We start from the raw sequence: 26,614 nt of genomic DNA on the forward strand, positions 1-26,614 counted from the left end.
GTTTGGCCCCGGCCGCGTTCCGTACCGTCGTGGATTCGGCGGCGGAAACATGGCGGCCGCAGCCGGGCCGCTAACGGAGAAAGTTTCCACCGAGACTGGCCTGTACCTGTGAGCGCGACCTCGTGCGCTCGTTCCTCTTGGCCTGGCGCCGCCCAGTTCCAAGTCTAAGGCTCAGCAACAAAGGCCTCGTTCTCCTCTTGGCCTCGGAGCCGTGGACGGCGTCGGCGACGGCGGCCGGGTTAGGTAGGGGGGCCATGAAGGGGGGAACGGCTCCCCGGCTCCGCCCCGCCGGCCGCCGGGGCCCGGCTGGGGACACCAGCTCAGCGCTGCGGAGGGTGCGGGGTGTCTCCTGTGCCCGGGCAGCCGGCGCCACGTTGTGTCCCCTCCCGCAGAGTTCAGTGCTGGGGGCAGCCGGGGCCCGGCCCACCTCCCACCGCGCTAGCGGCCGGCCGAGCGGGCCGAGCCGACCCTGCCTGCCATTGCGGAGGCGGTTAGTGTCGCAGGGTCACTCCCCTCCTAGGAAGGGCCTGACAGCGACTGTGCTGAACCCAGAACCGAGACCAGAACTCCCTCAGCCTCTGACACCTCCCTAGAGGAAGCAGAGAGATTTCCAGGGACCTAGAGGAAAGTGTGTAGGACTTGAGGCGTAGCCTGGAGCTGGGACCCGGCTCACCGGTTTGGAGCAAACTGGATAAATGAAACGAAGGCTGGAGTGAAGTGGGAAGAGAAACCAAGAATTGTGCGATTCTCCTTCAGTTCCGCTGATGAATAGCTGTGGCATATCCCTACACTAGTTACTTATTTTCTTAGGGCATTAAGTGTTTTAGTAACTGCCTCGCATTATTACATGTAGTTATTTCTGTTTAAGTCTGTTTAAAAAATTTTTTCAACAAGTAGTTGCTGAATACCAACTTGATAGCAGACTTTCTGCAAGACGTTGTATATAGATTATGGAGACAAACCCTCAGAGATCTTGTGCACCAGTGAGGAATGCAGGCATTAGACAAGTGACAATTGAACATTTTTCTATGATAGAGGCAGTGCAGGGACCATGTAGTGGGGGCAGAGGTGATTGATGTTCCTAAGAAAATGATTTAAGCCAAGACCTGAAGAGTAGGAGTAAGTCAGATGTAAGGACAGGTAGGACCAGCAAGAGGGAAAGGAATGTACCTGGAGAGGGAACAGTACTTAGGAAAATCAGAATTGTAATGTCAGTATGTCTAGAATACAAAGTGTGAGAGGAAGAGTGGGACAGGAGAATTACTCAGGTCCAATGTGGAGTTATAAGCCATTGTAAGGAGTTTACTTTATCGCTAAGGGTGGTGAGTTTTGAGAGTTTTGCATAACAGCTTGTTGATGAATTTTGGTATTAAAAGAAACACTTAGGGCAGAGGGCACTAACGAGACATTCAAGCATCCCAAAAGTGTGATGGTGACCTTGGGGATAAGAGAATGGGAGGGAGTGTTGACCAGGAAACACAGAAGGATGTTTCCTGAATTTAAAGTGCTGTTGTTAGCATATTGTGAATTTTTTCCTCCAGTAGTGTGTAGAAGTTTGATCCTAGTATGTACCAGCAGCCTTTTGAAGATATATATTTCAACATATTTATTGAATGATTGTATAACACAAATAATATTACAAAAAACCTAATACTTGAGTGCATTCCATATTTTATCAGCTTCTCACACTTAAATAAAAAGATAAAATATACCAGAGGAAGATATTTCTTTAATGTTGTGTGTTATCTTAAGAAGTGATTAAATGAAAATTTAATTGAGGAAAATCAGTTGGAATACTTAGTCAATTAATAGATTTAGTCATAAAAAAGATGTTTGTTGAAAATGTGGAAGTAGAATTACTAATAACACTTGGAACATCCTAGAGACCTTATGGTTGTTTGTTTTAGTAACATTGGTCTCTAGCCAAATGAGTATTTAGGGGTTAATTCCAGGTTAGCTCATGTTTCTGGTGGGTCTTTTAGGGTACTGCTATTAAGTGTAAGCTGATCACAGTATAGTTACTTTGTATGTGTGTTTATGGTGCTGGGTACCAAACCCAGGGCCTTGTGTATGCTGAGCAAGCCTTCTGCCTCTGACATACTTCCTTAGCCTACAGACTAGTTACTTTTGAACATTTGAATTCTTCTTGAATATTGCCTAACCATAAGCCACTGCAACAGGTAAATTCTTACAGCAGAGTACTAGAAAATTTTGAAGAATCATCTAGAGGATGTTTGAATTTTTTTTTTTAACAAGTATTTTGTGGTAATTTTTTTAACCACTATTTTGTGATAATTTTTTTAACCACTAATTTGTAGGGGTACTTAAATGTTGAAATAATTATCTGGATATTTTAACAAATAGTTGTTGTAGTAACTTATTTTTTTTAAAGGTAGGATTGGAAAAGTTCTTCATTTACTTTATCATGACTCTTGGTCAGCATCCCAATTTTTTGATTCTGTCTAAAAAGTTCTGGAATTGGTTTGCTGCAGAGATAGTATTTAGCTTTGGAAAGTAAATTTGGTAATCAATGTAATTTATTTTAGTAGAGGTGAAAGTACAGGGAGAATTATGGCTCAACTTTAGGGACTGAGTAACTTTAATGAAACTAAAATTTAATTCTAGTTAGGTTTATTCGTTGAACAGTGTAAAGACTAAGACTTTATAGTATTTTAGGTCTGCCTTATAAAAAGATGTCAGGGATTTTAGGTAGGTAGTATTAGTTGCTATCTCTGCATAATGGATAAATTGCTAAATTATTAAATTAGATGTACCGATGAAGTCCCTGATTCCATTTAAGAGATGAGTAACTTTCCATTTTACCAAAGCCATGTGCCATAACTAAAGTCCAATTGAACATTGAAATAGAGTGGATTTGTTAAATTCTTCATCTCTGGAGGACAGCTCCATTGATGGTAATTTAGTCATGCAATTTTAGCAAGATGGGTAGAAAGTGCAGGCATGTTCCTTTGAATAAACTGTAGAGCTTTAAAGCCAGAAACAGTTACCAGTAAGATATATGCAAATCATATTTTAAATTGGGTTTCAGAAGAACCTTTATTTTTCCCTTATTTTATATAAAGAAAATGACAAAATATTGTATAAAATTAATGTTGAAATATTTTTTCTTTTCAGATCACTATAAAGAAAACTTCTGAGAAAATGTTGGAATAGGAGTTACTGATACCTTGGATTTGTTGACAAAATACAAGACGTCAAATTTTGTAACAGGAAAAAGCCTAAATTGCCAGATTACATGTGTAAATCACTGCGTTATTGCTTTAGTCATTGTCTCTACCTAGCAATGACAAGACTGGAAGAAGTAAATAGAGAAGTGAACATGCATTCTTCAGTGCGGTACCTTGGCTATTTAGCCAGAATCAACTTGCTGGTGGCTATATGTTTAGGTCTTTATGTAAGATGGGAGAAAACAGCAAATTCCTTAATTTTGGTCATTTTTATTCTTGGCCTTTTTGTTCTTGGAATTGCCAGCATACTCTACTATTATTTTTCAATGGAAGCCGCAAGTTTAAGTCTTTCCAATCTTTGGTTTGGATTCTTGCTCGGCCTTCTATGTTTCCTTGATAATTCATCCTTTAAAAATGATGTGAAAGAAGAGTCAACCAAATATCTGCTTCTGACTTCCATAGTATTAAGAATATTATGTGCTTTGGTGGAGAGAATTTCTGGTTATGTCCGTCATCGACCCACATTACTAACTACAGTGGAATTTCTGGAACTTGTTGGATTTGCCATTGCCAGCACAACTATGTTGGTAGAGAAGTCTCTGAGTGTCATTTTACTTGTTGTAGCTTTGGCCATGTTGATTATTGATCTGAGAATGAAGTCTTTCCTAGCTATTCCAAACTTAGTTATTTTTGCAGTATTATTATTTTTTTCCTCATTGGAAACTCCCAAAAATCCAGTTGCTTTTGCATGTTTTTTTATTTGTCTGATTACTGATCCTTTCCTTGACATTTATTTTAGTGGACTTTCAGTCACAGAAAGGTGGAAACCCTTTCTGTACCGTGGAAAAATTTGCAGAAGACTTTCAGTTGTTTTCAGTGGAATGATTGAGCTTACATTTTTTATTCTTTCAGCATTTAAACTTAGGGACACTCATCTCTGGTATTTTGTAATACCAGGCTTTTCCATTTTTGGAATTTTCTGGATGATTTGCCATATTATTTTTCTCTTAACTCTTTGGGGATTCCATACCAAATTAAATGACTGCCACAAAGTATATTTTACTCACAGGGCAGATAACAATAGCCTCGACAGAATCATGGCATCCAAAGGGATGCGGCATTTTTGTTTAATTTCAGAGCAGTTAGTTTTTTTTAGTCTTCTTGCAACAACAATTTTGGGAGCAGTTTCCTGGCAGGTAAGCTTATTTTTTTTTTTTATTATTATGTCAGTGCCTGTGATATGTGATTAAAAATGTTAGTTTCAAGAGTTGAAATTAGGAGCCAGCATAATTGTTCAAGCTTGTAATCCTAGCTACTTGGAAAGCAGAGATCAGGAGGATTGCAGTTGCAAGAGCCTACCTCAATCTGTGGTTGTGCACTGAGGTGCGTGCCTGTCATTCTAGGTATGCAATGAAGCGTAAATAGGAGAATTACAGTCCAGGTTGGTGGCTAGGGCATAAAGCAAGACCCTGTCTCAAAAATGATGGAAAAAGGACTGGTGGCATAGCTCAGGTGGTATAGTGCCTACCTAGGAAGCCCTGAGTTCAACCTCCAGTACCAAAAAAAAAAAAAAAGTTGAAATTAGGATTGTAAGGTCAAGTTCTTGATTTCAAAAAGAGATTCTTTTTGCTGCTTCTTTGCCTGTGTTCAAGGAATCATAGCACTGAATGCATTGTGACAAGATAATTGATCTGTAGCATAGCGGCACCAATTTTTTAGAAATACTCAATATGTGACATTCTTCCCACTTCCTGATTGTTCACTAGGGAAACATTCATTGATTGCAGATTCTTAGAACACTACCATTTGAAGAATTTTTGGACTTTATACTTAAGTCCTTTCCTTTACCCATGAGGAAACTGAAAGCTAGAGAAGACATATCCAGAGTCACTGATTGTAGCCCAAACCAGTTATGTTCTGTCTAGTCCCTGGCCTCAGTATAGCACATTTCTTTTATGCACCATTTCTCTGAAATTTTACACAAAAGAGGATTAGGTACCTTATCAAATTCTTAATTATAGAAAATCTCTTAAAAAAAGGAAAAATGGGTTTTACAGTACATTTGCTGCCCTCAAGTGTTTTTTTAAAAAGTCATGAATAGACATTCATACCAGACAGTTGAAATTTGTATATACTGTATCAACAGTATTAGACCCCACACACTTCCTTTTTGGAGGTGTTGGGAATCAAGCCCAGGGCCTTACACATGCCAGGCAAGCATTTTTCCACTGAACGTCATTCTCCAGCTCCCAGACTTTTCTTTTGTGTGTTTATTGACTATGCACTGTAAACCAAGGCAGTGTAGTGGGTGTTAAAGACCTCAGGATTGTCTGTCCTTAAAGAAGGAACAGTCTGTAATGGGAGGAAGAAGAGAATGGCATATAAACAAATAATTTCAGTGACAGATGCTATAATTTGAGTACCTCAGGCTGGTATCTGGTGTGTAAAGGAAGGTAAGCTGTGCTTAGTAGAGTTCTTTGCTTTGTTACCAGTTTGTTACTGCAGCATGATTTCTAGATGTGAGTGTTAAAAGGTGATATGGAGACTTGCCTGGGCATGGTGCTTTGTAGTCAATGTGGGCTGGGGCAGGGAGCCTGTGGGGAAGTCAACCAAAATATAAAACAGCTTGGGTGTTGCCTGAGGATAGCTGCCTCACTTTGTTCAACTTGCCAGTGCTAGGGACTGTCAGAATTATGATGTCAGAAACCCCAGCAAGAATTTTCCTCCCTCTTTCTCTCATCTCTGGGTTAGCACCTTTCCTAGCTATAACTACTTTTCCTTTTCCAAATCAGCCTCTTTCATTCAGGACACCTTCCACATCAACAAATCCTGTAAACCAAAGCTTACATACTTTCTTGATCGCCATATTCTTCCCTTTCATGTATCAGTGGTCTCCAAGTGGAGTACATGTATTGTTGGAGATACACACAGCCTTTCCAAGGAGTATATCCATAAAGATAATTCAAGAGAATCAATTTCCGGATTGTCTCCTTCTATTCTACTTTTTTCTAAAGTTGATCAATTTAGCCCTGGACTGGTATCTGATAAAGGTTTTAATTTGCATGTCTCTAATGACAAATGAGTATCTTTTAATATGTGTATTAGCCATTTACTTATTTTTGTTATTGAAATATCTTTCAAATCTTTTGCCCATTTTTAAATTGTGTTATTTGTTTTTAGTGTTTTTTTTTTTTCTTTTTTGTGGAATTGGGGTTTGAACTCAGGGCCTATATCTTGAGCCACTCCACCGCTCCTTTTTTGTGTTAGGTTTTTTTCGAGATAGGGTCTCATGAACTATATTTGTCTAGGCTGGCTTCAAACAGTGATCCTCCTGGTCTCTGCCTCCTGAGTAGCTAGGATTACAGGCGTGAACCACCAGCGCCCAGCTGTTTTTAGGTTTAAGAGTTATTTATATATTCTGTGTACAAGTCCTTTATCAGATAAATGATTTGGAAATGTTTTCTCTTAGTCTCTGGCTTAACTTTTTTTCTTGATGCTTTTTGAAGAATAAACATTTTTTTATAAAGTCCAGTTTACCAACTCTATTGTGGATTGAGCTTTCAGTATCTTATCTAAGAAATCTTGGCTCTGCTCTAGGGCACAAAGATTTTTCTCCTATATTTTCTTTAGAAGCTTTATCATTTTAGCTTTACATTTAGGTGTATGATTATTTTGAGTTTTTGTTTCTGGTATGAGGTAAGGATCTTAATTTTTTATGTGGCTATCTAATTACTCTAGCATCATTTGTTGAAAACACTAACCTTTCCCCTACTGAATTGCTTCAGCATTCTTTTATAAATTAATTAAATATAAATGTGATATTTTACTGCTGAGCTGTTTTGTTTTACTGATCTGTATGTCTGCCTTAAAGTCAGACAGTTAAAGAACTTCTTTAACCTATAGGTTATTTATAATTTTATTGTCTGATATCCTAATATTTGGGGATTTCCCAACAAATTTTTTTGTTGATTTCTAATTTATCTCTGTGGATAACATAGTTTAACATAAACTGTATATTTTGGTCTTTTAATTAAGACTTGTTTTATGGCCTCGCACGTGGTTTAGTCTGTCTTCACTTGAAAAGAATTGAGTTCTGTGTTGTTGAGCAGAGCATACTATAAATATCAGCTTGGTCAAGTTGGTGGGTAGTGTTGTTCATATATCTGGATCCCTGCAGATTTTCTGTCTAGTTCTATGAATACTGACAGAGGGAAGATTAAAATTTCCATTGTAATTCCTGAATTGTCTATTTCCTCTCTCAGTTGTCTTTTTTTTTTTTTTTTGCCTCGTGTATTTGAAGCCCACATGTGGGAATAGATGTTAAATCTCCTTAAAAAATGGTTATTATCATGATAAATGGCATAATTTAGTAGTTTCAACATAGATCCTACTGCCTGCAAAGCTTAAAATATTAACTATCTGGCAATTTACAGAAAAAGTTTGCCAACCCTTGTCTTTGACCAGTGTTTCTCTAGTCTTAAAATTCTGAAGACTAGAGTTCACTAATTTTGGGAAAGAGCCTGAGACTGCATTTCTAAAAATCTTCAAGGTGATGTAAAAACTCCTGGTTAGCAGTGTACCTGTTGAGTGCTTTATTAATTTAGCTATTTAGACTAATGTGAATACCTGAGTTTGTCTACATTCCCCAGTTAGTTGCTACTTGGCAAATGCTGCTTGGACTGTTGGCATTGTGCCTTGCAGGCAATTAGGTTATTTTTAAAGTTTAATTTAATTAACTAATATCTTGTAAAAAGATTTCCCAAGCCCTATTCTGCTCAGTGTTCTGTGAGATGTTAATGAATGTACACAGACACAAAAAGTGGTGAAAGAAATACAGAAAGTCAAACATTTCCAAACTTACTTGACCATGAAATCTTTTCCTCTAACCCTCATTAATCCTGTTACCCACTTCCTAGCAATACACCTCTTAATCTGAGTGATCTCTTCTCTGACTTTTCCCTAAGATGAAGTATAACTTCTGTATGCAACATAATTTGGGAAGCATCCACTGGACTTACATATAAGTTTCAATCCTTTTGAATGATGAATTAGAAAATTATATAGTGAAAGGCAAATAATTAAGAACATTGTTAGGACAAGATTGTTTGGGGGATGATAACATCCTTGTTAATCCAAGTAAATTCTAAGAGCCATCTCATATTCTTTAAATTGGATTTTAACTGATTTTTATATTGAACTATTATTACTCAACATTTCTAAATGATATCAATACTGATTAACATTTAAAATAATTTATCCAAATCCATTGTCACATTTCTGTAAGATTAATCTTAAAGTGCTAATCTGGTTTCTTTCACTGCCCCATCTCCACATACCCTTCAGTAGATTTCCAGTGGAAAAACTTTTCCACTGATTGGGGTAGGGGGCAGATGCAATGAGGGAAAGAAATGTGAGAAAGAAAAAAAATGATGACTTAAGTCTTATGAGTAGATCAGTTTGTTAGCCATGGGCAAGACTAATGAAAATAGAAATGATATACTACAATTTATCAATTACTGTTGTGAATTTTTTAATGTCATAACTAAATCTTTGCCTAACTGCATATGAATTGCTTTGTTTTTTTGTTAGTTTTACCAAGTTGAGTTTAATATTGTCAGAATGAGTCAATAGTATCATTCCAAGTCATTTACATTAAAAAGCTAGAATTTTACATTAACTTCTGTTGTGTTTTTGTTCATAATCTCATTTTGACTTTAAAATGCAACATTACAGCTGTTGTTTCCTACAATTTGTATTATGTTCACTGAATATGCCATTTTCTTTCCTCTTTTAAACTTTTTTCTTTAAGTAAGTCAATTAGAAAGACATAGTACCAGAGCATTTGAGAATAGTTATGCTGTTTAGCAAACTGATAATTCACAAAAGGATAAAAGGGGAGAAAGTATCCAGATACTTAAGGAAACATGCTCCGTGGCATTTTCTTATATTTAGAAATTCTCTGAAATCTTTCACATGAGATTTTTATATGCCTTTCCTTGCTAGCTATTGTCATTTGCAGATTCCATGGGGGTTTGAAGCAGCTTTTTGTGGAAGCCCTTTTGACCCAAACTAGAAAACCATAATCATAGCTGATTTCTTTGTAGGGGAAGGAGTGGCAATCACTCGATATAACAGATGTCTTAATTTCAGCCTCACATCCGCAGATGCAGCACAGTTTCATTTCTAGCAAGATGGCAGGACAGCCATATTACTTCATTTGGCATGGGGAGCAGGGAGTTTTTAAATCTGCTGAAGAACTAGAACTGCTCATTTTCATAGTTTGCCTTTTGTTTTATTTCTTTCTCTAATTCTAAAGTTTTGAGCCATTTTAGTCTAGATGAAAAGGGGGATTACTCTTTTGAAGTTATGAAACTATGAAACACAATGTCTTAGTCTATTTTGTATTGCTGTAATAATACTATAGACTGGGCAATCTATAAAGAAATGAAATTTTATCACAGTTCCTAAGGTTGGAAAGTCCAATATCAAGGTGTTGAGATTTGATCAGACCTTGCTGTATCATTCCATGGTGAAAAGAAGGAAGGAGAGAAAAGAGAGAGATGGTGGCTAAGAGATACACCTCACAGCCTCAAGCTCTTTTATAATCAACATTAATCCATATGGACTCTGCCCTCACAACCCAAATACCTGCAATTAGACCCCACTTTCTAATACCGTTACATTGAGAACTAAGTTTCTAACACATGCTTTTGGGAGTATACATTGAAACTATTGTAAAGAGTAATTTTTTTTTTTCTAAAATGGTCAGTTGTTTTTTTCATGAATGAAGAACACAATAAACTTCTTTTGTTTCTTGAGTTAGGATCTCACTATATAGATCTTGAGCCTTACCTTAAGCTCATGGTCCTTCTGCCTCTGCTTCCCCAACATGAGGATTTGAATAAATAGGAAAACATACCGCATCTTGTTGAATAGGGAACTGCAACCCCATGCCTTTCCCTATTTGTTTTTGTACAGCAATATTTTTTAAAAGCTGAGCCGTACTTCTAGTTCCCTTAGGAGGAGCAAGAAACAAAGTCTAGGGCCTCCATAAGTGGGATCTCTGGTGAGTTACATCTGATTTTAAGTGATGCATTGAAAGAAAAGGTTGGAGCCATGCGTATTACATTCTGGATTTGCACCCCAGATTTATGTCCTATTAGTGGTCCAACCTGGATTAAATGGTCAAACTTGTACTAAGATAAGTAGATGACCAACGTGCCCAGCTCTTTGGAGAAGCAATCACAAAAATCCTTTCTAGGAGGTATTATCGTATGCCTAAAATGAATAATGTAATTTGATTTTGTTTTATATATATTTAGTGTTCAGCTAATAAATATAAACGTGTATGTATTTGGCACTAAGCACAAGATGCAGCAGAAAAGACAACAGAACCAACAGAAAAGCAGAAAAGGTTTTGAGATACTGGAATTATCTAACATACTATTTCAACTTATTACTAGGTCGAAAAAATAAAATCAAGGATCAGTACATAATAGTTGGGAACTATGAAAAGTAAGAAGGCAGATTTGTAAGAGAACTAAACAGTTGTAGAATAAGAACATACCTGAAATTAATTCAGTTTCAAGCTTAACAGTAGATTAGACAAAGTGAACCAGAGAATATAGTTCAGAAGAAGCTGTATAAGAAGGAGCACGGAAGAGGAAAAATGTTTGGAAAATACAAAAGAAAGGGCAGTATTCAAAGAAGATATAGTGAGGATAGTTCACCAGTGTTAAGTCCCAGGAAAAAAGGGGGGAAGTAAAGGCTAAAGGAAATATTTAAAGGACAGACAGACAGACCAAGAGGACAGAAGAGAGAATAATGCTCGATTTATAATAAAGATGGCACCATAGAGTGATGTGGAGTGATTGACATTTTTAGCAATTGGTGTTTGGATAATTGGGTTTTCACATAGGAAAAAAGTGAAAATGAGCCAGAATCACAAACAAAAATCAATTACATTGAGATTATAAAGTCTTTTTGAAGATAATGTAAACGTCTTGACTTTTGAGTAGAGAGGGGTTTATTGACCAAGGCGCAAAATGACTACAATACAATTAATAACTTAATGCTAGCCAGGCATGGTGTCTTAGGCCTGTAATCCTAGCCATTCAGAGATGAAGCAAGAAGATCTCAAGTTTGAGTTAGAGTTAGTGAGATTCTATCTCAAAATAAAAAGAAAGGGTCAAGAGCATAGTTGTAGTAGAGCACTTACTTTGCATTTGGCAAGGCCCTTGTTTCCAGAAGCCCAAATGATCAAAGGTATTTAAACTCACTAAATAATCAGAGAATTTATGGTCGGGTGTACTGGTACACACCTGTAATCTCAGCTACACGGGAGGCACAAGTAGGAGGATTACAGTCCAAGGCCAGCCCCATGCAAAAACTTAAGATACTATCCAGAAAAATAAACAAGGGATGGGAGTATGGCTTGAATTGTAGAGCCTGCCTACCAAGTTAGAAGCCCTGAGTTCAGACCTCAGTACTGCCAAAAAAATTGAGAACTTACTTGATGATAATTTTGTTTATAAAAGCAGTAAATTGTAAGCAGTCTAATTATGAATAAAGAGAATGTCATTTGATCTTTACAAATGGTTTATAATTATGTTAATAGTTTTACATTATATTTAAAAACTATAGAATATTATGTATTACTACTTTGGTAAAAGCTACATATAACTATATATACATATGAGTGTATATTTGTGATTATATATTGAAAGAAGTCTGGAACTATTTCAAAAAGTAGCTATATGTGGATGATGGTGCTAGAATGATTTTAATCATGTTTTACTCATTCTTCAATGTTTCTAAATTGAGCATGTATATTACATAGTTATATATCATGTTTTATACTAAATGTGTAACTGTATAATTGTAATGTATATTATATAACCAATAAAATAGAATGTACCAAAATAGGGGAACATATCCATTTTTTTGCAGTTGACGGAATCTCTTATCAAAATTTTAATAAAGTTTTGATCAGATGAACCACTCAGTGTTGAAGATGTATTCATGCGTATAGGCAAATGGTTTGTGTAGCAGCAATACAAAGAGAATGTGGAGTGGTACCAGTATACAGTTCATTACTGAGTGACTATCATCTTTCCATTTCCTTTTCACTTAAATGGGTCCTTTAATTTTCTTCTGCTTTTTAAATTGCAATTAATGTTGCCTCCTTTTAATATTTCTTTTGTCTCCCTATTTTCCATTCTACTTTTAGGATGTTTAAATTTCCTAATAGTCCCTTTTAATTTTTTTTGTTACAATTTTGAATTTAGACTTTACAGGGAGTATAGGGCTTTTCAAAGATAAAGTATTATAAAAATAGAGTTCATTTTCTTAGGGTCTTATATTTCCTTAAGATTTTATTCTGATAATTTCTGGACTGTTTTCACAGAAAAAAAATATAAGTCCTTTCTAAAGTACCTTTCTGATAAAGTAATAAAGATGTTATTTGAAAAATGACATAAAGCATTTGGCTTTAATAAGATGTTTTTGGCCCTTTTTATGATACATCAAAGAGCTGTTTTTGTTTTCAGTTTGGGTGGGATGTTACTTCACAAATTAAAAAAATACATGCCACATTCTGCCACAATCTTCCAAGAAGTTCAAAGTTCATTGTACTGGTTAGCTTATTCATGTACACATACCTACTTTAACTTAAAATTGTTTTTAGATTATTAACCTTTTTATTCTTGGAAGTAGGATAAAAATGTGAAACAATATACATGTATACAAATTACATACCTGCACATACTATGTAAACATGTTGTTTTGAATTTCTTTTAGCCAACAAATGGGATTTTCTTGAGCATGTTTCTCATTGTTTTGCCATTGGAATCCATGGCTCATGGGCTCTTCCATGAACTGGGTAACTGTTTAGGAGGAACGTCTGTTGGATATGCTATTGTGATTCCCACCAACTTCTGCAGGTATCGTGACCTAATATAGTTAGTAATAAAACTACTTGGCTCATTACATTTTCTTAGTAATTAAATATGAATATAAAATTTAATAGCTTACTTTTTCCAAACTGTATTTTCAAAATGTAATACTCTGTTGCATTGCATTATTACAAACTTTTAAAGAAAACTACTCCAAGTGATACTTTCAGAATTAAATATAAGTATCTTCAGTATGATTAGGTTATGTTTTAGCTAAAAATCAGAAAATACTAATGAAATTTTTAAGTAAAGATTCTTCTCTAAAAGGGAGTATTATAAGAAAATTTCTGTGAAACAGCATACTAAAATAGAATAGAATGTGTGCTGGACCTGAGAGCCTGGAAGTCTAGTTCTGTGTTACCTTAGGCAAATCATAACTTCTCTGAACTTTAGCGTCTTATCTAAAATGCAAAGGGATTCTGCCCATTGCAGAGAAATTTTATGATGCGCTAATAAGAATTGGAATGTAAAAACATACACTCCAAAAAATGCTATACAAATACCAGGAATTCAAAAGATAAGCAATGAATCTTAATACTGTTGATTGCATTTTTATTCTGAATAATTTTTGGCCTCCCATAGTGTGTGGGAAATCTGTATGATTTCTGAGTATTGCTACATTTTGATTTTTCTTTTATAGCTAAAAACCTTTAAAACAAAAATAGGGCTTTGCCACACTCAGGAATTCTGATAACCAAGTTTTCAGGGGATCAAAAAGTTTATACGTGATCCCAAATATTTGATGTAGCTCCCCAAATAAATTTGTAATAAATAGGTTCTTCCATGTTGAAAACTGGTGATAAGTTGAAGGTTCTCATGAGAAGTCAGAGTTCCAAACTGTCCTGTAAAGTAAGACAGGGCAATTCTGTAGACAGAATGTGTGGAAATAGTAATAAGAACATTTAGATTTTCTATTATAATTTTTTGTTTATGTATTGCGTATTCTTTTTGCACTGTTAAAGTTTCCAAATATTTTGTATGGATCAAACTAATTTAATGAAAACTAAAGTATTGTTAGCATAGTACTGCTAGAACATGAAGCAAAAACTAAAATTTTTTAAATTCATGAGAGAAATTCCTTTTCTAAGTAAGAGTGATGATTTTGCACCCCTGCATTGATAATATTTTGTTTCTGCTAGTTGTAGGATATGTTTAATGTGTTCTCTAGAGTACTCTTTGTTCCAGGATCAGATCTAAGGCTCCAGTTAGTGGTCAGAAGTGTAATAGTGTAAAAGGACTGTATTTACCAGCAGATAATTTCTTCTACCATGTATATACCTTAAGTTGGGTGAAATTTGTACACAATTTTGTAAACATCATGTGTTTTTCAGTACAGAATAAGTATATAATTAACACATTACTGCCACATTTTATGTGTTAAAATTTTTCTCAAGAATAAAAATTTCTTTACTTTTAGTTCCTACCCAGGTGTTCTTGAAACACAATATAATCTTGCTTTTAAAAATTCTTGTTGGATATGTTAGTTGGTAAGAAAATAAGAATATAAAGCAAAGATAAGTACTATTTATACTAGAACATATTTTTCTAACTTTTAGTCGTTTAGTTAGCAAGTGTTGAGATTAATTATAAATGACAGATGACAATATGACATAGAATTATACTTCCTGAACACCAGAATAATTCTTTTCTTCTTCTTTAGTCCTGATGGTCAGCCAACACTGCTTCCACCAGAACATGTACAGGAGTTAAATTTAAGGTCCACTGGTATGCTCAATGCAATCCAAAGATTTTTTGCATATCATATGATTGAGACATATGGATGTGACTATTCCACAAGTGGACTGTCTTTTGATACTCTACATTCCAAACTGAAATCTTTCCTTGAACTTCGGACTGTGGATGGACCTAGACATGATACATATGTTTTGTATTACAGCGGACACACTCATGGCTCAGGAGAGTGGGCTCTAGCAGGTAAATGCATCTTTGTCAATTTCCTATTGTGAAGGTACACCTATTTGTGAAAATCTGTTGTTCACACAGAGGTATGAAACCTCGAAATTTTCCACTGAATAATTTACCAAATATATGTAGCCATTCTTGATTTTCTCTAAATACCTACTTAGTATTTCAGTAATCTGTAAAGTAAGGGTTTGCAAATTATGTTTTATAGTAGTTAGAGGGAAAAAATCTGCTTGATTTGAGACTTAAGTCTCAAAAAATGTAGCTACATTTTTCAGAAGGTACATTTTTTTCAGAAGCCAATAAACTTTGACTAGTACTTCTAAGTCTTTAAATGTTATAGATGCAGTTTTCAGTAGTCCTTCATATATGTAGTTTATATTAGAAAGCTTACCAGAGCCAGGTGCTGGTGGCTCATGCCTGTAATCTTAGCTACTCTGGAGGCAGAGATCAGGAGGATCACTGTTTGAAGCCAGCCCAGTCACATTTTTAGTTCGTGAGACCCTATCTCAAAAACACCTTACACAAAAAGGGCTGGTGGAGTGGCTCAATGTATAGGCTCTGAGTTCAAGCCCTAATACCACAAAAAAAAAAAAAAAAAAAAAGATAGCTCACCAGAATTTTAAACACCAGGCATTATGACATAGCGGGAGTAGTGCTGATCAGCAGACTTTATTTCTGGTCCTGATTGCCATGATAGTTTTATTTTAGTCAAGGTTCTTCTATTGGTTTCAAGTTTCTGATTGTAAAACCAGGGGTGATACTGAATGAGCATTGCTTCATTGAAAAGTGTAAAATTCTGAGTGTTATTTTGGTTATTTATGTCATTATGTTAAAAAACCTGCATTATAGGAAAAAGAAAACACTTTTTAGGAGTTACTGAGAGAGAATGTATAGAGAGCAACGAGATCTCTGTACATAATAGATAATTTGGTTGTCAGCTATAATAGCGACCCTATCAGTCAACGGGTTTGTTTTATGAATTATATGCTTAGAACCTAGAACAGAGACTATAACATGGTAGAGGATCCTTAAATAATTGATAGGTAGATGAAATCATTGAATGAATCATGAAAAAATAAAGGTAATTTTCTTAGTTTAGATTAGAATTCGTTCATTTAGATTTAATTATATCTTTTTCCACACAAGATTTTAGATGTTTTAAACTAATGACACATATGAAAGTAAAATAGTCATAAAATATAAGTAGAAACATGCTATGATGGTTTATGTTAATTGTCAACTTGATTGATTGTCAAGTGCCTACAAGATTATGAACGTACACTTCTCGATGTGTCAGTGAGGACGTTTCCAGAGAGAATTAGCTAATGGTGGAAGATCTGCCCTCATGTGAGTGGCAGCATCCCATACACTGGGATCCTAGATGGAATAAAAGAGGGTAAAGGAGAAGACAACCTGTGAGCACAGGCATTTCTCTCTCTGCTGCTTCATTGCCGTGATGGGAGCTGCTCTGTTCCACCATACCCTCCCTGCCATTATGTCCTGAAACTTCTGAACCATAAGTAAATAAATACTTCCATAAGTTGTTTCTATTAGGTATTTTTGTCACATCAATACCTGACTAACACACATAAATTCAGGTCAAAGAAACAGTATAGAAAGGACAGAGGCGAACTGCCAATACTAGAACTCCAGAAAGAAACAAATCAACTCAAGGTTAAAGTAGAGATGATTTTTAAGCTAGTATGGTCTCATTAATTTTATGCCAGATTTATAACTGGTTTTAATCATAAAAGTCTTTTAAAAATATTTTCTGCAAATAAATATTAAATAATTCAATGACTATCTAGGATAAAGGCAAACTAACATTAACTGGATACATTTTAAGCATCAGCTACTGTGTTAGTACTTTGCAAACAGTATTAGATTTAATTTCATATGAAATCCTTTGAGGTAGATCCCATCATCTCTATTATCTTCACTTTTCTTAAGGTTGAAAGAGAAGCTGAAAGTAGTTATGACATAAAACTAAGTGACACTATGTGACAAAACCATGATTCAAGCCCAGGTCTGCCTGTCCTGAGGTGTTATTTTTCTCCCACTGTTTCATATTGTTGCCAAGGGCAATCACTGTGATGACAGAGAAGTGTCATGTTCAGGTTAAGGACATGTTTTTGTTAACATGGATAATCCATTTTCAAGAAGTAGAAAATATAAGAAGGTATTCAGCAGTAAAACTACTTGAATATAGTTTATAAAACCATTTACTTGACTTGTAACTTTTAAATCACAATTTAGAAAACAACTTTTTAAACCTTTTTGGCTCCAGGTAAAGTATAACATTCAATACATTCTAACTCAGAGCACAAGAGAAAGCATTCTAATCAATTCAAAAAATCTTTATAGAAATAAAATTTCAAACAAAGCAAGGATTTTGACATAACACTTACCGTAATAAACTTCCTAAATCAAATGGAAAAGGGGGCACAATTTTGTTACTCACATATCTATAGTTATTTCAGTTATTAAAAAATTATTTTTTATGCATTTTTTGAGATGAGGTTTTGCTATGTAACCCAGGCTAGTTAAGTTTGCAGTTTTCTTCAATATTTTTAAAATTCAAGTATTTTTAAAATGTGGCTTTGGAAATAGTCTCTAGGCACTTTGTTTACTAATGCTTGCATAGCTTTTTTTCCATAGGAAAAGTAAAAGACATCAAGGTAAATAATATGCAAATTGGTATTCTTAAATTTTATTCATGGTGAGTTAGAATAACTAATGAAGATCTAATTCTAAAATAGTTATAATTTTGGTAAATATCTAGCCATCACATTCTAGAATAGCTTTATAATTTTTGAAATGTACTACCAATAAATTGACATTATAATAGAATTCTTCTGTTAGCCAGGAAGATTTGAACTTATGTAACTTTTTCAGAGCTTTTTATAAAAAGAAAATAAAAATAGAGAAAGCACAGCTTGGCATAATTCTCTTATAATTCTCTCTTCCCATAATTCAGCAGCTGCATACTGTCACACCTGTCATTAGGCACCTGGCTCATGTGCAGTTATACCCACATTGAGCCAGGACTAGAAACTCTCTTTAGGAAGTATGTGCACAGACCTACCTTAGACATTGTCCTCTAGGGCTGATTCTTCCTGGAAATAGAATTGAACATGCTGTTCTGAGGAAAATGCTTTATTCTGTTCCAAACCAAGTGACAAAGAACTTCAAACTCAGATAATTTGTCAATAGTTATCTTTCTAGAAGTCTTTGAAATAGAAAACATGGCTGAATTTTACTTGAATTAGCACATTAGCAGCAGGTCTAGAACTAAGTATTACTGTGGAAAAGAATTTATTTGCCTTTTATCCCAAACTTTTACACACAGTACAACTCAAAACATGTGGTGGTCTTATATTTATGGAGTTTCATATTTGCCTCTTTGCTTTAGGGTAAAAAATAATTATGGGAATTATAAGACACAGAAATAAATGAAATAATTTAGATGATCTGTAAGGCAGTTTATCACAGATAAACAAAACCTTTAAAAAGCAGTCTCAATTGCTTCAAATGCATCAGATGAATGTTACCTGAGATAAATGTAAGTACTTTGCCTATTAGCCAAAAGCCAAATGCAGAATAGAACCTACTCATACAAGAAAGCACAGCAAAACAAAGCAAGGGAAGAGAAATAATTTAGAAGGCTTTAAGGCTTGCCTTAAGTCTCTTGTTGATGTTTAAAGAACATTTATATAAGAGAATAAGGGTAAATGTGCTAATGAATATTGAAATAGTGGATATCGTGTTGCACAATGATATTTTGGGGCAGATGGAATTTGTGTAATAACTCTTGTAATCTATTTCATCTTCTGATCTCTAGAGAAATCTAACAAGCTACAAATGATGAAAAGTTAATAGCTGGCCACTTTTAGAAAAGTGGTATCTTCTGGAGATATTGGTAAAGCAACACATTAATTTGTGGAGACCATGTATTGAAAGAGTGTATCTGAGATAATATGCATGAGTGTTAGAGCAATGCATAAAAACATATGTTTAATTTTCAGACTGTATGCTGTACCATGCTAAAGAATATAAGAATTTTAATTATTGTACATAAAGAGTATGATATAGCCTGACTTCTAAGGTCATATTTCTAATAGAAACCCAAATTAGAAAAGCTCATCCACTACTCTGTAGGTATTATTGTCACAGTTTAGCAAAGAGGATGGCTGCTCTTGGTAGAAATATATATTCTAAAATTACTGTGTTGGATTTTTTGCTAATAAATTTTGGCATATTAAAACGAATTATAAAAGTAACATACTTAATGTAAAAATTGTAGAAAATACTGAAAAGTATTCTAAAAGCCAACAAATCTAAATACCCAGCAGTAGTACTAAATAGTTTTTGTGTATAAGCTTCTGTGATGCTTTTTCCTCATATTATCACACCTGTTTTCTCATTGTAAAAATTTATGTATTTATTATGAAATTCTCTTGAGATTATACTATATTTCTATTCTCCCCTTTTCAGATTTTATACTACCTTAAACTGTGGTGGGAAGATCTTTATACGTAATCTATTTGTCCCCACTACGTTCTTTACCTAAGATAGATTCCTAGAATTTGAATGATTCTGTCTGAGTTATCATTGAGACACACCCAGGACTAGGGTGACATGAGGACAGCCATTGCTTCAGACACATTGCTTTAGACACTTCAGAAGGAAGTGGCATAAAATTCAGTCATCTTCTATACATGGAAAACCCTAAAGACTCCACTCAAAGACTCTTAGAACTGACAAACTCAGTAACATAGCAGGATTCAAAATCAACATACAAAAATGAATGACTTTTTATATACCAATAATAAACTTGGTAACAAATCAGCAAAGTAATCTCATTCACATTTGCCTCAGAAAACAAAACAGAAACCTGAGAATAAACATTAAGGAAGGGAAAGACCTCTACCATGAAAATTATAAACACTAAAGAAAGAAATTGAAAAAAGGTGCAAGAAGATGGAAAAACTGCCAGTGTTCATAGATTAGGAGAATAAATATTAATATTATGGCCACCATACTGCCAAAAGTGATCTCATATTCAGTGCAGTCTTCACCAAAATGCCAAAGACATTCTTCACAGAGCTAGAAAAAACAATCTTAAAATTTACACGGAAGCACAGAAGACCTCCAGTAGTCAAAGCAATCCTGAGCAAAAAAGAGCAATGCCTCTGGTATTACAGATATAGGACTGTACTGTATCATAACTCTGAATACAAAATATCTTGTACCTACTGTAAAATATATACTAGTGACCGTACTTTATCAGAGCTAGTGTTAATGGTGTTTCTTGAGAAACATGAAGATAAGGAAACATTGGTTTATCAGTAATAGAGAACATGGGTCAGCAAACTTTTTCTGGATGGAGCCAGAAATTTTGGGGCCTTTACATTAGGGTGGCAGATCTCTGTTGCTCAGCTTTGCCAGTGTAGCACAAAAGCAGCCACAGTCAGAACATGACTGAGTAAGTGTGCCTGTAAAAACGCCTGTGTTTTAGATGCCTGTGTGGTGGCATGTTGATTTAATAGTTTCTAGTATTTGGCCAAGTATTTACATTGGCATCATTCAATGTGTAGTGTTTCATGATTTTTCTGTGGAGAAATAATTAATGTACTAGAAAAGCCATGTTTTAAAATTATTAGTTTATTGCTTCAAAAATAATAAAATGTTATTTATGGGAATAATTATGTGAAATTTAAACTTCCTGTAATTTCCATGTGTCATATTCTTTCAACTATGTAAAAGCATAAAATCAAGTCTTAGCTCTTGGATCATATAAAAAAACAGGTGGCAAGCTGGACTTGGTCCACATGAGCTATAGTTTGCTACCCTGGTGTAGAATATTTTCTTTTCTATATAGTTTTAATTAATTAATTTTTTTTACTAAATTTAACTATAGTCTCCAACTTACAGTACTGTTCAACATAATAATTTTTTAACTTTACAAAGTACAAAAGTCCTGTGCAATCAATAGAAAACATACTTCGAGTTTTGATTTTTCATCAGACTAGCAATGTGTAGTATGATGATCTCTAGAGATGCTGGGGAGTGACAGCCACCGGCAGTTCCTAAATAGCTTACTCAGTCACAGTTGTTGATAACCAATGCTTTACTAAGCTGTGATGTACAGCAAGTGAGGTATTAAATGCATTTTAATTTACAATATTTTCAACTTAGAGTGACTTTATCAGAATACAATCCTATTGTAAATCAAGGAATATATGTATATATATTGCATTTATGTATATATATATATAATTAATATATATAACAATTTTTACAAATTATCATTGTAAGACTTGCTAAAACTGATTTGTGAGTCTTTCCATTTTTGTCACGTTCCTTGAAATTCTTCTTACTGTGAATCACAGTAACATTATCATAGCATATTTCTTTTTCATGTAAGTATTTAACTTTTGAGTTAAAAATGTGTTTTTAAAAAATCTTCTGAAAGGACACTTTGAAAGTATCTTTCAAATATTTTCATCTGCTTTGTTACTTACATATTTAATTCTATGAATTCAAAGAAATGAGAGGCTTCAGAAATTATTGCTCAATTGAATTTTTTCTTGTCCACAGGTGGAGACATACTTCGCCTTGACACACTTTTAGAATGGTGGAGAGAAAAGAATGGTTCCTTCTGTTCACGGCTTATTATCATATTAGATAGTGAGAATTCAATTCCTTGGGTGAAAGAAGTGAGAAAGATTAATGACCAATACATTGCAGTGCAAGGAGCAGAGCTGGCAAAGACGGTAGATATTGAAGAGGCTGACCCTCCACAGTTGGGTGACTTTACAAAAGACTGGGTAGAATACAACTGCAACTCCAGTAATAGCATCTGCTGGACGGAAAAGGGCCGCACAGTGAGAGCAGTATATGGTGTTTCAAAACGGTGGAGTGACTACACTCTGCACTTGCCAACAGGAAATGATGTGGCCAAGCACTGGATGTTACACTTTCCTCGTATTACATACCCACTAGTGCATCTGGCAAATTGGTTATGTGGTCTAAATCTTTTTTGGATCTGCAAAACTTGTTTTAGGTGTCTGAAAAGATTGAAAATGAGTTGGTTTCTTCCTACTGTGCTGGACACAGGACAAGGTTTTAAGCTTGTCAAATCTTAACTTGGACCCCACGGGGGAGATGTTTTTGAGAGTTCATATTACCAATTATCACTAACTTGCCATTTTTTGTATGCTGTATTTTTATTCATGGAAGATACCATGCTACTTCTGTAGCAGCTCTCACTTTGTCTTTTCGCAAGTAATTATGGGATATGTAAGGTATTGGGAATAAACATTTTATACTAAAAGTATGCAGGGAGTCATAAATGCTGACTTTGCAAATGCATAAGGATGTTAAAAATAACAGTGTACTTTCAGGAATGTTTGCATTTTGCCTGATTAAAAAGAAAACGGTTGTCTGTGCTCTGCAATGGCCAGTGAAGAATTATGAATGCCTTATTTTCTAGGCGTATGTTAGAAAATGTAGACCAGACAAATTTGTGTGTTACTTTAAGAAAACTACCAACATACTGACAGAAGATTCTTTTTTGTGAATAGTCGGTTTGACTCCAAGACCATTTATGAACTCTTCCTGGAAAAGGAAGAGGTTTGCTAATAATGAAAACAAAATTTCCTTATACTCCATCGCATTCAGTTGTTTTGATTGTGACCTGTTACCAGTATAGCAGAGAAGCCCAAATTGTGTTTTAGAACGGAACATTCTTTACACAGGTAACAAAAGAGGCTAGAGCCTATAAGTTGTTCTTTCATGCATTGGTGAGAGCCTCTGAAAGCACTGATATTTCAAGAGTCTTTCTCAGGGTAACTAAATGCTTTCTTAATGAAGAGTGTAGCTACCAATTCTTCCAAGTAAATTGCCTCTCTGTTCAAAACGTACTCTTATAAAAGAAATTTAGTAATTTGTCACTGATTAATTCAATCTCTTTGAAGTATTGAGAAAAGATTTTGACTTCATTAATTTTTCAGAATCCATTTGTGATAACATTTTTTTTTTCCTATTGAAAGTCAAAGGATAGGAAACAGGTCATACCTATAATGTATTATGTAAAAAAGTATTCATATTGGTAGTTTTGGTTAACCATAATGTTGTTGTTGTAATTTTTAAAACTTAATTTAGTGTTTTATCAGAGTAAGGCAGGCACTGATCAGGCTATCTCCTAAGAGATAATTTACTTCTTGTTCCCTTCCAGTAATCCTTACATTCTAAATCTTCATCTTTGAGAAGCAGTAAGAGGAGAATGTAACTAGACTGGGAGATGAATCTAATCTTTGTTGTTCAAATGATGTGACTTCTCATTCTCACCATTGAAGCCATTTTACCAACTTCCAAGAGAGGAAATAATGCCTCTACAATTTTCTGTTGGTGACTTGAAAATTGAAGTTTTAGTTAGGAAGAAGTCACTTAGTGTCAGGGAACTTATGTACCACTATCTATGCAGCATTTTTAGAGTATGATTATTTTTATGTTTAGAATATGGTTTTCCTAATGCTTTGAATGAAATTTTGTTAAGTTAAATTTTCATTTAATACGCATTAAGTTACTGAATATTTTACTAAAAGTGGAAGTTACAAAATTAAAAAAAACCCCACATTTTAGAGTTCACGTTTGGTGGCAAGTTGATTTGAAAGTTTCCCGTATTTTGCTAAGTGTTTACATTTCATTCAAATGAAATAGTGTAGTTTTCTGTTCAGAATTAATATACTAGAATTGCCATGTTTATTATTTAGTTTATGGCTTCAAAAAACCATTAATTTTAAGTAAAATATCCTTTTAAATTTTTCAGTCAGTAGCAAGCAAATTAGCTTTAAAGCATGTCTTCATTCTCAGAAAGCTAAATGTAAAAGTATATTCTGCATTCTTTATGAAGTAGTATAATTAAGATAGTACTAAAATTACACTTACATGGTAGCAGACAATTTTACAGCTATAAAGCTCTTTTTTTTTTTTTTGACTGTAAAATTACAATCTGAAAAGTCATTGAGCTAAAAATGTGACTTGGCCCCACTTATTTACTAAAAAGCTGTAGATAAACCACTTTGAATTTTCCTACATAAACAAGTAAAACCTGTAAGTGACTCTTTGTGATGTTATCCCATATTAAAGCTTCCCATTTTAAAATAATAACTAATGTCACAGAATAGAAAAGAAATATAAGAAGGATCCAGTAATTGGTTATTTTTACCTAAAATTTAAAAAAGTAGATCCAGAAATTGAGACTAATTTGCCAATATTATCATTTTATAGGCCATGTATTTACAAAGTAGTCACTTGGAGTGAAAGATTTTAAGGCAAAACTTTACTACTGCACTAAAAAGATAATACGATATTTTCAACATAATTTATCGTATTTGTTTCCTTTTATGATATCTTGCTAAAATTATAACATACTAGCCTCTGAAAACATCTTTTTAAAAGTATAGACCTTTGTATGATAAATTAAGGAGACATGTTGCTTCTCTACCCATGAATTTTCAGTTATGCTACTTCATTCAAAAATTATGTTTTGACAGCACTCTAGATGGGGGGCAAGTATGATCATAGGTTCAAGGCCAGTCTGGGCTGCATGGTGAGACTGTGTCTCAGAAGAAGAAAACAAAATAGAACAAATTTTTTTTTTCCTAGCTGTGGTCTAAACTCTGCCTGGGAAAGTTGGATTTATCTTTGCATTGAGTTCCATTTTGGTCTTAGTAAATTTGAAAATCTATGGAAAAGAAAATTTCAGGTTTTTTAAAAATAACCATTGCTTTTTATAAGTTCTGTGCTTTAAATGTTGCATTACTGATTAAAATACATTAAAATACTAATTAATGCATTAGTGGGTGGACCTATGAGTAAAATCTTTAGACTCTGTAATCATATTTCATTTGTAATATTTGGCTTCACATATGTTTGCTGTTTGGGGTACTGTTTTTAATATGTATTCAATAGTGTTGAGAGCATAGTCTCTTCAAGTAATGTTCTACTTTACCTTTCCACAGGTGATGTAGTTAATATTATGTGTGCCAGAAGGAAATAGTTTAATTTAAAGAATGTAATTAGATATATTTGAGAGTAAATGCTCAGAGGAGTTAGATTTGTCTGTAGTTTTGAATATCTCTATTGGAAGCAGATTGTTATTTCTTTTAGGTAGAGGCTTATACATCTTGGGATTTCTGTACACAATTACCCAGAAGAGTGCTTTGGCCATAATAACAAGCATTTAATATTTTTGACCAAATGAATTTATAATCCTAAGGAGAAATTGGAATAATTTGATTATAAATTACATTCTTTATCATTTGATTTAAATGGATATAATTTCAAGATTCTCATTACGCAAGGCAAAGGAAAACTAATGTCACAGTTGAAGTTAAAAGAGTAATAAGTGTTAAGATGAGGGATGGAAAGCTTGTCTCCCACAGGTTTGGATGAATTCATAGCTGATGTCACCAAAAACTTTGTTTCTGGGGGTTAAAACCCCATCATGATTCCAGTATGACTGAATATTTCATTCATTTCTCCATTAATTACATCTAAACAAATTGGAGATTCATCACCAATGAAACTTATAGAAGTTCTGATGAACAAAAGAATTTATGCATATCATTAATAACTATAAAGTCAGAAAACTAGACCCATTACCAAAAGCAGCTTAAAGAAAAGCTGAGAAGACTTAAAGTATCACCTTTTTGAAGTATCTTCCCTAGTTGCTGTTTATAATATATAGAAATAAAATATGAAACTGAAATCTAAGCAATTGTTTTGAGCTACATTCTTTTGATAAAGTAATTTATATTTGTTAATACTCATTACTTAGACCAAAGCAGATTCAAAATTGGAAACTGTGGGTGAACCAGCAAGGCTCTTTTGTTTCTTAAATATCTAATGCATAAGCACCATTTTGATTGATGAAAAATAACCCAGTTGACAAATCATTTTATGTGATGACCTCACAATATTTTGTAAGTTTTAACTTAAAATAATTAGAAGAGGTAAGTAATTGTAGTAAACTATTGTTGTTACTTGGTCCAGACATTAAAAAAAATGATTTATTCCAAATTAAAGACTTTTAGCAGTGTGCCAGGGATATGTGAGGAGCATAGCCTATGTTCCTCAACCAGCAATTTTTATGTTAAGGATAAACATTTTTTTTAATACATGGTAGTGCATTGAGCAAATTTTCATTAATTTTTACTATAAACCATTCATTTTAAGGTTGTTTTAAACTTACAGTGGGACACTTGTTTTGTCCTCCTTACACTGGAACACTAAAAGGTCTTTGGACACAATTGAAAGGTAATGACACTTGATACCAAATGTTTTTAAAAAAGAAATTTTGTCTAATGGCTTGGAATACAAATAACAATGAGTTTTCACTATTAAATGAGTCATTTTGTGTGTCTGTGTAGATATGTACATTATATATATATATTTTTATTTTTATATATATATATAAATTACGTAATTTCAGATGGGTACCACATAATGCGATTTTATAACATATTTCTAGGTTATTCC

At 34.2% G+C, this 26,614-nt stretch overlaps 1 protein-coding gene across 3 annotated transcripts; it reads left to right on the forward strand.

Annotated features, from left to right (window-relative positions):
- On the forward strand, positions 1-25,849 carry Tmem168 (transmembrane protein 168). 3 transcript variants are annotated; one of them, XM_020180816.2, is made up of 5 exons: positions 1-243; positions 3,136-4,384; positions 12,987-13,129; positions 14,802-15,076; positions 21,668-25,849. In XM_020180816.2, exons 2-5 carry the CDS (start codon positions 3,257-3,259, stop codon positions 22,213-22,215), a joined length of 2,094 nt encoding a protein of 697 aa, XP_020036405.1. In that variant the 5' UTR covers positions 1-243; positions 3,136-3,256; the 3' UTR covers positions 22,216-25,849. The 3 variants fall into 3 exon arrangements, with proteins under 3 accessions (XP_020036405.1, XP_020036407.1, XP_073920747.1); XM_020180818.2 differs by having other exon boundaries at positions 15,039-15,076; XM_074064646.1 differs by lacking the exon at positions 1-243 and adding an exon at positions 346-490.
- Positions 25,850-26,614: the final 765 nt, after the last annotated feature.

This window comes from Castor canadensis, chromosome 2 (assembly GCF_047511655.1).
Source record: "Castor canadensis chromosome 2, mCasCan1.hap1v2, whole genome shotgun sequence".
In the NCBI taxonomy this organism is placed as follows: Eukaryota; Metazoa; Chordata; class Mammalia; order Rodentia; family Castoridae; genus Castor; species Castor canadensis.

Excerpts from the sequence above, each read along its gene's own strand:
- Tmem168 (XM_020180816.2), top strand. The coding sequence starts at position 3,257 with ATGTGTAAATCACTGCGTTATTGCTTTAGTCATTGTCTCTACCTAGCA. Across the intron at positions 13,130-14,801 it reads ATTCCCACCAACTTCTGCAG|TCCTGATGGTCAGCCAACAC; the intron begins GTATCGTGACCT and ends CTTCTTCTTTAG. Across the intron at positions 15,077-21,667 it reads AGGAGAGTGGGCTCTAGCAG|GTGGAGACATACTTCGCCTT; the intron begins GTAAATGCATCT and ends TCTTGTCCACAG.